Raw genomic sequence first — 13,732 nt, forward strand, 5'->3', positions numbered from 1 at the left:
CAATAGAAACAGCAAGGGTCCCAACACACATCTATGGGGCACACCTGAAGTTACTTCTACATCTGAAGAGGACTCTCCATCCAAGATAACATACTGTGTCATTTCTATAAAAAAGTTCGCAATCCAGTCACAAATTTCACTCGATACCTCATACGATTGTAATTCTGACAATAAGCATAGGTACGGTACTGAGTCAAATGCTTTTCGGTAATCGAGAAATACTGCATCTACCCAACTGCCTCAATCCAAATCATTCAGTACGTCATGTGAGAAAAGTGCGAGCTGGGTTTCACACGGTCGATGTTTTTGGAACCTGTGCTGGTTGACACTTGTAACACTCCGGTTTAATCTTACTGACTTATCCCGCTCGATCGGGATCTGATAGCAGCCCAAATAGATATTAATTAATGTGACCGTGTACCTAATGGGGCTGGCAATCGGATTGGACTGCTACGGAGTTGTTACATTCCATTTTGTCCTTCTCGAATGCTGCAATAATGAATGTCTGGTGCCGAGAAGGACAGCAACACAGCTTCATTAATCAACAACCTATATTTATCACCAAAAACACAACGTAAGGAGACAGCCACTGCCTTCGTCATACAGAATTAATAACGGCTAATCACAGCACAGGCCTCTTCGTTATTTATTATCGTCACACGTAATTTCAAATCACTGTAATCCAACACTGCAATCCAACACTGCAATCCAAATAATTCCGGCGCGGTAGATGCGTAATTACAAATATCGGCACTGAAATATCACTGAATCACACTAGTAACTATACTTTTTCACTTTCCCGTATATTTCTAACACAAAGGGGTTAAACCACGGCGATGGCCACTCCCTTTGTCGGTACGGTCTTGCATTCCAGCAACAGACCTCCACCCGGCTCGGCCCGCAGCCCGTACCACACTACTGTCTCAACACTCGCTCTCGCAACCCGACACACACTATCGATGGTTTGTCCTGTCGACCTGTGCTGTCGCAAACTTATAGTAAGGGCCTACGGACCCCTTACACACTGAGGAGGTCATTCTGTTCAAGACACCACATTATGTATCTTTTGCAGTTAAGCTTGACTTTTTCATGCATATATGTATAGTCTTGACGTCATTTACATGCCGTTTTTGAAAATACTGTTTTGTTGTCTGGATGATCTGAAGGTAATATTGAAGACAATTGAAGGATAGATGCTACCTGTGGGTCACTGGTTGTCCACAAATCACCTTTAGACCTAACCACGTATTATTCCCACTATGCTGGAGTCACACAAGTAAAATTTCACTACTCGCTATCCTCCCCGGTGCCGCCAGCGGCAGTAACTGTAGCGAGCAGTGTCGTGCCGCAGCAGGCTGCGAGGCGCCGACTCACCTGGCAGCAGGCTGCGCTCGGCCGGTCGACGAGATGACGGGCTTGGGGATCTTGCGCTGGCCGCTCTCCCGCTGTATCACCTCCAGCAGGCTCATGCTGGGCAGCCACGCCTGTAGGTGGGACGGAGACAGTCAGAGGTTCAGAGGCTCGCAGCAGAAAAGTGCAGTCTCGTTACAAGTATTTCCAATCTGACAAGGGCAGGTCCCCAGTGTTGCGATCGACTTTTTGAAACTATCTATATGGTGGTGTAGGTTAGTGTCTCGGGTATCACACACTGCAGCCATTCACCCTGCTGGGCCCTCGTTTGCGAGTAATTCACGAAAAAATAATTTTGGAATTTTGTATGACAATCAATACATTAAAAAAGTCACATTACATAGTGTGGTTGTGTGGTATAACAGACAGGATAACAGCTTCCCATGCAGGAGGTTATGGGTTCAAATCTTGTTAACTGTATTAAATTTATTTTTATTTTTAAAATTTACTGAAATGACTTCAATTATTATTTTTATTCAATTAACTGGTTTAAATGTAATTATTTATTTCTATTCCTTTGTCACAACATTTTAATCACCATATGAACTTTCTCATATTTTCTTTATAACATTCTTTTGCCTATCAGAATTTCTGCGAATATAATTATATTATATTTATATTAATATATTATATTAAAATATAATAAATAGTAAATGAAGCAGGCAAAAAGGAATACAAACGTCTCAAAAATGAGATCGACAGGAAGTGCAAAATGGCTAAGCAGGGATGGCTAGAGGACAAATGTAAGGATGTAGAGGCTTGTCTCACTAGGGGTAAGATAGATACTGCCTACAGGAAAATTAAAGAGACCTTTGGAGAGAAGAGAACCACTTGTATGAATATCAAGAGCTCAGATAGCAACCCAGTTCTAAGCAAAGAAGGGAAGGCAGAAAAGTGGAAGGAGTATATAGAGGGTTTATACAAGGGCGATGTATTTGAGGACAATATTATGGAAATGGAAATGGATGTAGATGAAGATGAAATGGGAGATAAGATACTGCGTGAAGAGTTTGACAGAGCACTGAAAGACCTGAGTCGAAACAAGGCCCCGGGAGTAGACAACATTCCATTAGAACTACTGATGGCCTTGGGAGAGCCAGTCATGACAAAACTCTACCATCTGGTGAACAAGATGTATGAGACAGGCGAAATACCCACAGACTTCAAGAAGAATATAATAATTCCAATCCCAAACAAAGCAGGTGTTGACAGATGTGAAAATTACCGAACTATCAGTTTAATAAGTCACAGCTGCAAAATACTAACGCGAATTCTTTACAGACGAATGGAAAAACTGATAGAAGCGGACCTTGGGGAAGATAAGTTTGGATTCCGTAGAAATGTTGGAACACGTGAGGCAATACTAACCTTACGACTTATCTTAGAAGAAAGACTAAGAAAAGGCAAACCTACGTTTCTAGCATTTGTAGACTTAGAGAAAGCTTTTGACAACGTTAACTGGAATACTCTCTTTAAAATTCTGAAGGTGACAGGGGTAAAATACAGGGAGCGAAAGGCTATTTACAATCTGTACAGAAACCAGATGGCAGTTATAAGAGTCGAGGGGCATGAAAGGGAAGCAGTGGTTGGGAACGGAGTGAGACAGGGTTGCAGCCTCTCCCCGATGTTATTCAATCTGTATATTGAGCAAGCAGTAAAGGAAACAAAAGAAAAATTTGGAGTAGGTATTAAAATCCATGGAGAAGAAATAAAAGCTTTGAGGTTCGCCGATGACATTGTAATTCTGTCAGAGACAGCAAAGGACTTGGAAGAGCGGTTGAACGGAATGGACAGTGTCTTGAAAGGGGGATATAAGATGAACATCAACAAAAGCAAAACAAGGATAATGGAATGTAGTCAAATTAAATAGGGTGATGCTGAGGGGATTAGATTAGGAAATGAGCCACTTAAAGTAGTAAAGGAGTTTTGCTATTTAGGGAGTAAAATAACTGATGATGGTCGAAGTAGAGAGGATATAAAATGTAGACTGGCAATGGCAAGGAAATCGTTTTTGAAGAAGAGAAATTTGTTGACATTGAGTACAGATTTAAGTGTCAGGAAGTCGTTTCTGAAAGTATTTGTATGGAGTGTAGCCATGTATGGAAGTGAAACATGGACAATAACCAGTTTGGACAAGAAGAGAATAGAAGCTTTCGAAATGTGGTGCTGCAGAAGAATGCTGAAGATAAGGTGGGTAGATCAAGTAACTATTGAGGAGGTATTGAATAGGATTGGGGAGAAGAGAAGTTTGTGGCACAACTTGACTAGAAGAAGGGATCGGTTGGTAGGACATGTTTTGAGGCATCAAGGGATCACAAATTTAGCATTGGAGGGCAGCATGGAGGGTAAAAATCGTAGAGGGAGACCAAGAGATCAATACACTAAGCAGATTCAGAAGGATGTAGGTTGCAGTAGGTACTGGGAGATGAAGAAGCTTGCACAGGATAGAGTAGCATGGAGAGCTGCATCAAACCAGTCTCAGGACTGAAGACCACAACAACAACAACTGTTCCATTCCAGAATGAGATTTTCACTCGCTAAGCCATGTCTCCGCCATATCCTTTCTTTCAGGAGTGCTAGTTCTGCAAGGTTCGCAGGAGAGCTTCTGTAAAGTTTGGAAGGTAGGAGACGAGGTACTGGCAGAAGTAAAGCTGTGAGTACCGGGCGTGAGTCGTGCTTCGGTAGCTCAGTTGGTAGAGCACTTGCCCGCGAAAGGCAAAGGTCCCGAGTTCGGGTCTCGGTGGGGCACACAGTTTTAATCTGCCAGGAAGTTTCAACTGTTCCATTACTTGAAAATTCTGTTTATTGGTTACAAAACAAAAGACAAAATATTTGTATTTGTGCAACAGTGAGAAATGTGTTTTTGTTACCAGATGTGCAATTTTTTTTTTTTTGGGTGTGCGCGGTGCTAGTCATACAAACATTTAAAATATACCCTGTCTATTCCACTATGAACAAAATAATCCAGATGAAAATTTAAATGAAAGATGGATTTATAAGTAAAACGAAACTCGAGCACAATGAGAAATAGATATAATGAATCAGTAGTGCGGAAGGGGGGGGGGGGGGGGGGAGAATTAAAACAGAAAATTAATTAAAAACAGGTGAACACAGATTTTAAGTGGAGAAAGAATGAAAGGAAGAAAAATGACAGCAAATGAAAATGCTGATATTATGATTAAAATTATGAGACAAAGGAATGGATTTGAAAAATTACATTTCAACCAATAAGCTGTATAACAATAATGATCAAAGTCATCTGATACAAATTTTAAATAAAAAAAGTGCACGTGACAAGATTCAAACCCACAACCTCTTGCATGTGATGCTTTTAAGCTATCCATTGTACCATGCAACCAGATCACAACATGCAACATTTTTAATGCTGTTTAGTGTCAGACAAATTCTTTTATTGTTATTATTATTACTATTAATTATTAATCATCAATCACTCAGAAACTGGGGCCCACCAGGTTGAATGGCTGCAGTGTATGATACCTGGGATCTCAACCTACATCATTATATAAACAGTTTCAAAAAGAGAATCTAAATGCTTGACAGCTCTCATTGTGAGCTACATCTGATCTGAGTTTATAAATTTATACAGGGTTAGCATAAAGTCCTTGTCTGAGTACAATAAATTATTTCTTAGGAACTGTGCTAAACACTACTATGGGGTTTATTGCAAATGATAGCTTAACTCTTAGTTTCATACAGATACACATCCACATGTGCTCCATTTGTTGCACACTGTGATATTCACTGTCTCTCCATGTCTTTCCCGACAGACAATACAGCAGTCCAAATAAAACACATTACTTACATTGTTAATCTGGTTTCATTTTATAATTACAGTATATTTGGTATCTCTTTTGTTACCCAATTGTTCTCAAATAAAAAGCCCTAATTGCAGTTAAACAAATTGACAATACATCTTCCTACCACTGGATGGAAGTATTAGAGAGTACTTTGACATGAAATTGTTGAAAATTACACTTACAGAGCTCAAAATGTGAAACTACTTATATGGGTCCTAAGTGCGCGCGCGCGCGCGCATACACATACACATACATACACACACACACACACACACACACACACACACACACACACACCATAGGGTGATTTTGCTAAATAGGGACAAACTGCAGGAAATTATGACTGAAAGGATAAGGAGCAAAAAAGCTCGCAGAGCATATGGCTGGAAATGTGTTCCCAGGGTACGTGGTGACAAAATATCTTCAAGAGTGATTGTGATATCAGCACTACAGTGGTGGCCCGCCATCATTGGGAAAGCCAGACGACCGTGTGAAACATTCTCCACAACTGCCACTATCCATTCTCACAATACGCGCAGGCCTTATTACCTACAGACTTCTGTTCAGGATGACTGTTTTGTCACTGGTCTGTCCCACTGGCCATAATCTTGCTGGGATTTCTGCCAATTGTCCCACTCACGGGGGAGGCTACCTTTGCAAGAGGAAGTATCGTCAACCTTCGCAACACACACCCCTGGGCTACAGAGAATCTCCACAGTATGGTGACGGTGAACTGTCAACACTAGTTTGGCCCCAGTGCGAGGGTAGGGATTACTGCCGACTGCCTCTCACGTGTGGAGCTTAAACACTGGTACAGACAGGACATTCCCACTTGCTCATGTGAGCTTTTAGTCACTGAAATTTACATGTGAAAGATTTTTTTTTTTATCTCCACCTTCAAGTAGAATGCATTTCCAGCCAGATGTCTATAAGAATGCACCCTGCACTGTAACTTACAGTTAAAGAGTTTTTCATAAAAACTGCCCAGGTATGTATAGAGAGTACTTTGACATGAAATTGTTGAAAATTACACTTACAGAGCTCAAAATGTGAAACTACTTATATGGGTCCTAAATACGCGCGCATGCGCGCACACGCACACGCACCCCAGTGCGAGGGTAGGGACTACTGCCGACTGCCTCTCACATGTGGAGCTTTAACCTTCAACCACTCACTGTCCATCCCCCGTTCTCCCTTTCTCTCTAAATGTAATTACTCCCACCACAATAGGACGCTGGTGTTCTTACCCCCACAGTATTTCTTTAAAAATAATAAATAATGTGTGTACCAAATTTGGTTCAAATTATTCCAGGTGCTTAGCATGAGCTTTTCACCCACAGCTTTGTCTTTGTGCGCCCAAGCCAAATGTATTTTACATGTATTTGTACATACATTTCATCTGTATCTCTAACAAATTTCGTCCTGCAGTTTTATTTTCAGGCATCTCAATTTTTGACATCATATCTGCTGAAGTGTGTGTCACACAATGGGATTGTTTTGCAAGTACATCCAATGGTATATGTAGCTACTGTCTGCAAAATGTGTTGTCAATAGAGTTAGCTGTAAAGAAGTTATAAATTAAAACATCAGGCTACAAGTGGCACTATATAGTTTTTTCCTTTCATCATTTTGTGGGGACTGTCAGCAAGAAAAGTTTCATAAAGGTTTGAAATTACGTGTAAAGTTTGTTGCAATTCAACAAGTGCTGTCATTCTCAAACACTGGATGAATAAAATAATGGGTGTGTGTTTCTTGCAATACACTTCTTTTCCACCCCCAGCCCCACCCCTTTGATAAGTAGGTATACATAAGATAGCCTATCTGTTAATTCAGGGTATATGCCATGTCCATTCCAAATTGCATCAAAATCCATCCAGACATTTCGGTGTGAAGAAGTAAAGTGCCTGCACACACACACACATTGTGAAAAACCTGAGGATCAAAGTGGCTGAGAAAGAACAGAAGCAGTGAAAGAAACAAAGACACGTAACAATAGGACTCACAAAGAGAACAGCAAACGGCACAGAACAGAGAACAAAAGTTGGAAGTTGAAATAGATGCAAAAATATAGACAAAGGAACACAACTGACATTAAAGGAGCAGCACTCAAGAATGAAAGAAAGAAATTTAATGATAAATTTAATACGGCAAGTAACAAACAGCTTCAAGTAATATGAAGTGCTGTATCAAACTATCACACACAGGACGACAGACATTCAGATCATTCTCTATACATTCGGTCTAAAATTTCCTGTTATTCCACTAAAAAGGTTACTGCAAATGCGTAGATGGTTCCTTTGAAACAAAAATGGGCCATAACAACAACAATTAATTAATTAACAGCCAATAACAATAATTAATTAACCTCACTACTGCCTGTGAGTCATAGATACTGTCAATTGCACTTTTATCATTTGGGTGTCTTATAGAATCTCTTTCTGATTGGCATTCTACTTTATATACAACAAGTAGTCAAAGTTTTAACCTTCAAGTGGAAGTGCTGTTTTTTTACAACACGAGTGGACGCACTGCGTATTTTGTACATGTGTCAAAAATAGCAGTCTATGTTACTAAGGTGAGCATGTATGAGCAATGTAACAGTTTCATCTTAGTTTAATTCAAAAAAGAAACTTGCATTATATGAGTTAAGTCAGCGTTTAATTAAACAATAATAAAATGAAGTTTCACTATATCAGTCTATTTCCCCATAGTAATGACCCAGTCAGAGCATTAAACAGTGCAGTTGCTTCACATCCAAGCCAACTGCTTAATCGTTTGCTATTTATCTCGAAGACAACTGCCTCTTTGTGGATCTGCACTACTAGTGCAGAATCTGGGGCGTTTTCACACACGGATCGAAAATTTTCTCTCATTAGCACACTGTTTATTTTATACACTGCTGCTCTCCTGAACGTATGACAAAACAACTTATCACACTGTTAGCTGAAGCAATAATGAAGGGATAGATCCAGGCTCATAATTTTAAAACAATGATGGAACGGTATAAGACAATGGTATTTGTGGTTGGTGCACTTTATTCACAGCCATATCCATTTGAGGGTTAATATCCCCCCCCCCCCCCCCCCCCCATAAAAAAAATGTTACCCAATTCATATTTTAATTGGATAGATAAAAAATCTACTCACCAAGCGGTGACAGAAAACACACATAAAAGACTGTTGTAACTGGCAAGCTTTCAGAGCCAGTGGCTCCTTCTTCAGGCAGAAGGGTTGGAGGGGAAGGAAGAGGGGTGAAGAGGGAGCCACTGGCTTTGAAACCTTGCCAATTACAAGAGTCTTATGTGTGTGTTCTGCCACTGCTTGGCGAGTAGATTTTTGATTTATCCAATTAAATTATTTTGTCACTAATTAACATTTTGTCTGTTTTCAGGTACATATCCCAGCCCCGCTATACAACGAAGTTCCTGAGCCACGATACTGTATTACTGCGTTAGATGAGCCAAAACAAAATGATGCAAGCATCGATAAAGTGGAATATCATGAAATTATTCTTTTTTTGCGTTTCAAGTGGATCAATGTTGCAAGAGTTCAGTGCTGAGTTGGGGGAAGTATTCAGCAAAAATGTACTCCTGTATGACACAGTACTCAGGTGGCACGGATGTTTCCAGTGTTGACAAACAAGTCTGAAAGACAATACATGAAATAGTAGACTACCACTTTGTGAAAAATCAGGAATCACAAGAGAAGTGGAGGCCTTCATGCCTGAAGACCAGCATGTCACACTCGTGGCAATAGTAGAAAAAGTGAAATCCAGTCAGGAAGCAGTTTTCACCATCTTACAGAATGCTGAATGGTAATAATTAAACTTTCGCTACTTCATAGGGGGCCCATGAAAAACGAGCGATTGTAGGACAATGGAACTTTGCGGAAACTATTGGAAGACATGCAGAAGAGGAATAACAAACTATTAAAAGAAACACATTTTAATTTTACAATGGAAAATCCAGGATGGAATATATATCATGAAAAGGAAAGTTGCTATATAGCGGAGGTGCTGAGTCAAAGATAGGCACAACAATAAGACTGTCACAAAGAAATAAAGCTTTTCGCCATTAAGGCCTTCATCAACAATAGACGAGGACACACACACACACACACACACACACACACACACACACACACACACACACACACACGCACGTCTATTGTTGACGAAGGCCTTAATGGCCAAAAGCTTTATTTATTTGTGACAGTCTTTGTCTTGTGCCCATCTCCGACACACGTTTTTATTTGCCGCATGAAGAGTAACAATTGTTAATCGTGTACTGTGCTTATATTCCAGGTTGCAAATGTTCCTCAATGGGATGATCATCTGCATCCATGACTGCATTAAAGATCCATTTTACAGTTGTTCAGAGCACTAACAGTGGACCAGAGAATGTTCAGCAGTTGTGACACAGCTCGTGCACTGCTCAAAGGCCGCACATTAAGTCCAGCATTCTGAGCCATGGCAAGAGTAGCTTATACAACAATCTGCGGAGCAACTGACTGTCAGCCTCTCCGCAGATCAATTTGCAAATAGCCAGTTAATTTCAAACTTCTGAATCGTGTTGTTCATCAGTGGTGCAGAAACAGGATATCTCCGTATTCCTCTAATGTGTTGATACTCGTGAACAGCATCTGCGCTACTGCTAGTGTTTTGATAAAACAGCTTTATGAGTGAAGCCCAGCTCACATTGTTCATGTCCATGTTGACTGACTGCAACCGTAACGCACGCTGATGCTCGTGTTTCAGCCCTACCTCGCCATACCAGTACTGGCGTCTTAATTGCAAGTTGTGGTACTAAAACTACAGACAATGCAAATTGTGCAACAGATAGTTTTAACATCATTTCTATTAAGACCGGTACCTGTACAGTAAATAGTTTTCTGTCTACGCTGGCTCAAATAGTTACAGTTTCATTATAACCAACCTTTACATGGAATGTGACAAAGGTCGCCACATGCTGGGCTCCACAAATGCCTACAGCCATTCAGAAAGCCTGGAAAGCTGAGCCAGCAGCAGAAATGTTGTAGCTACACCACGTCAAACTGCGTAACTTTTTTAGCTGCCTATTCACTGTGGAAAAATCCTGGGTGTATCACTAAAATTCCAAAGCAAAGAGCAAAGCGAGCAGTGGAAACACAAAGATTCACCATCATTGAAAAAGACCAAAAGTGAACTATCATCGAGGAAAGTTGGGACTTATGCACTGTGATGCTAATACACTGTTTCTGCAAGAGCCAAACTGGAGCATCAAAATAGTACCGAAATCTCCTGGAGAGCTTACGTGAGGTTATCAAGTCAAACCATTACAGGAGCTGTCCCAGGGGGTGATTTCTCTCCATGATAATGACCCAGCTTTTTCTGCTACAGTGGTCACTCACACACGCCGCTACTTTTCATTATCAGATTTTGCCACAACCACTGTATTTCCTTGAAATGACACACCACGACTTCTTCCTTGGACGAAGAAACCACTATTCGGCAAGCATTTCCGTAATGAGCAAAACATGATTTTTGAGATGAAACATTTTATGAACAGACAAAATGCAGATTAGTACAATTGAGGCCTGAACCGAGTAATTCACTGTTGGTATAAATATGTCACACTGAAGGGTGAGCGAGTGCAGAAAGATGATTGGCCACAATCTCACTTTTTTCAAGGTGACAATTAAAACTTTACAACTAGCTCTTGTAAAATGAGTCACTGAAGGCTGATTATAAGTAGAATGGCACTTCTTGTACTTTTTTCAAGGTGACAATTAAAACTTTACAACTAGCTCTTGTAAAATGAGTCACTGAAGGCTGATTATAAGTAGAATGGCACTTCTTGTACAGTGAAGGTACTATGTTTAGATGAAAAGAAGGAAATACATCTGGCCACTAAAGATGCTTCATTAAAATTAAGGCACAACGTGCCCACAAATAAACTGTGATTTTTGAACTGTATATAACCATGTGAGCTGAAAGCAATTAGAACAACACTTCTGACTATTTCTCCGACTTTGCACTCTTACCTTATCCCGGGACGCAGTGGCCACGATGTTCCTCTTGGGCTCCTGGTCATAGGCAACCGACTCGCAGCCGAAGTGCTCGCAGTACTCGTGTACGAAGTGGCGCTTCTCACGGTTCATCGGGTCGAACGAGTAACTGCGACTCTTCTGTTTGGACTGCAAATGAAATGTATGTGGTTAATGTGAAAAGTAAAATGAGCACATAAGTTCTTGGGAGGTTAGAAATTTGTGCCAGAATGGGAGTTGAATCCGAACCTCGGTCGTAACTGCACTTAGCGACTGAGCTATCGAGCACACATCGCGACCCACACCCTCAGCTTTTTTTCTGCCAGTACTACTGCTCCTATCGCCCAAATTCCACAGTGATTCTCCTACGTACCTTTTGGCACCAGCACTGTTGGAAGAACAGACACGGTGGAGATATGGCTCGGCCACGCTGTACAATATGCTTGTTCGCCAACCTATTTAGTGAGCTAGCTCTCCACAGCAGTGAGTGACTGGCCACTCACAGCGACTAATGGTGGAGGAAGACAAGGCGAGGAGAGGGAGGTATAAGGGAGAGGCAGATCTGTGTGACAAACTATTGACAATGAGTCTATTCTGTGGCCACTAATGTTAATTCAACAGAGATGTATTGCTCCTGGTGGCTGATAATGCAATTCGTGGAAATTTAATTTCTAAGACTGTTGCACTGATGAGAAATGACAATGAAATGAAACTTACATTTCTTCTAATTGATGAAGAGAACAATATGGGGCAGCTAAGTAAGAAACATAATATTTCTTACGACTGATACAGCCTTATGATGAATATCATTTTCTGACAAAGTTAAAACTGACCTCAACTTGTATTCAGAGACTGTTCTATTCACACCTTAAACATAAAAACACTGGGTGTCAATGAATCCAGTGGTTTTCACTGAAGCAAAATGTCTGTTACCACACACCGAGCACTGCTAATTCTAAGACAAACTGTTATGTTGGAATTACAAGCAAGCTCCTGTGTGCAGATTTCATTCTCTTCACTGTGGAAAATAGTTAGTCACAGAGGTATGTGCGTCAGTTGTTGACACAAGAGAGGGAGGTTGTGTGTGTGTGTGTGTGTGTGTGTGTGTGTGTGTGTGTGTGTGTGTGTGAAGGGGGTGCCGGGGTTAATGTAACAACAGTGCTTGAGAAAGGCAAGATTCCGGACTGGATGTCACACAGTTTTAATATGCCAGGAACTGCACAGTGAAATATTTGTTCTTAAAATGGACATCATTTGTGTTGGATGCAATTGGAAAACTTACAATCTAAAACCAGCAAACAAAATAACCAGCACGAACGCTGGTCCAACTGAGGCGCCAGGTGGAAATAGCATGGCAAGCCGTTCCACAGGACTACATCCAGCATCTCTACGATCGTCTCCATGGGAGAATAGCAGCCTGCATTGCTGCGAAAGGTGGATATACACTGTACTAGTGCCGACATTGTGCATGCTCTGTTGCCTGTGTCTATGTGCCTGTGGTTCTGTCAGTGTGATCATGTGATGTATCTGACCCCAGGAATGTGTCAATAAAGTTTCCCCTTCCTGGGACAATGAATTCACGGTGTTCTTATTTCAATTTCCAGGAGTGTAAAACCAGCAAACAAAATAATACCCCCCCCCCTCCCCCATGCGCAAAGATATATATATTATTACAGGTTCAGGAAATCTTTTCGGGGTAGGAGAAATTTCCAAGCAGATACAATTTCACTTTGTGTCTGAAGTCAATTTTGATATGAGCTAATAACCCACCCCGGCTTCACACAGGTGTCACTAATCACCTACGCGTGGACAACTTGTCTGGCACAGCAGTAATTTTATTTACAGATCAATGAATAGAGTAATGGTTAAAATTCAGGAACAACATTAAGTAACTGAAAATCATCAATTTTATATAATTAAACAAATGAAGAAGTGTTTGACAGGAAAGTTTTCAAAAAGTATCAATGTCATCTGTTCCATATTTAATTGGTGTTTGGAGCGATGTAACGCTAATGATGAGAGCTGCAAGTTATTCTGCCACCGCGTCCGCCCAACTGCAGCGACACTTCGGAAAGAGCTCCAGCCCCTTGCCGGTCGCCTGACTCCAGCGTCAGTCCAGTGTGAGCTACATGTTCTGTGTGATCATTTCTTACATTTCCCTTTAACATTTAAGTCCACACCAAAAAATCTGTTGTATCTGAGAGCAGAGGAATATTTCTAAAAAAACCCCAAAAGGTTCAGTCAACACACACCTATTCACTTGATGTGAAACAACAGCTCACAGACATTGATGCAAACAACTTCTAGAGGTCACAGACATTGATGCAAACAACTTCTAGAGGTCACATACATAACAAAGATAAACTGTGGGCAAAAAAATGCTGTACAAGCAGCAAGAAACAAAGAGAAAGGTGTGCTCACAAGTTACAAATCAGGATAGTACTTTGTGAACAAAGTGGCTCACCTCGGGATAGTCAGTCA

General features: G+C 40.9%; 1 protein-coding gene across 1 annotated transcript in view; it reads right to left on the reverse strand.

Moving 5' to 3' along the window:
* Positions 1-13,732, reverse strand: part of LOC126426914 (transcriptional repressor NF-X1) — a 264,170-nt gene that overhangs the window by 23,834 nt on the left and 226,604 nt on the right. The window contains exons 16-17 of the mRNA XM_050089018.1: positions 11,249-11,401; positions 1,375-1,484 (exon numbers count right to left, since the gene is read on the reverse strand). Coding sequence (XP_049944975.1) covers positions 1,375-1,484; positions 11,249-11,401 — 263 coding nt within the window. The remainder of the gene's footprint in view (positions 1-1,374; positions 1,485-11,248; positions 11,402-13,732) is intronic.

Source organism: Schistocerca serialis, chromosome 11, assembly GCF_023864345.2.
Source record: "Schistocerca serialis cubense isolate TAMUIC-IGC-003099 chromosome 11, iqSchSeri2.2, whole genome shotgun sequence".
NCBI classification, from domain to species: domain Eukaryota; kingdom Metazoa; phylum Arthropoda; class Insecta; order Orthoptera; family Acrididae; genus Schistocerca; species Schistocerca serialis.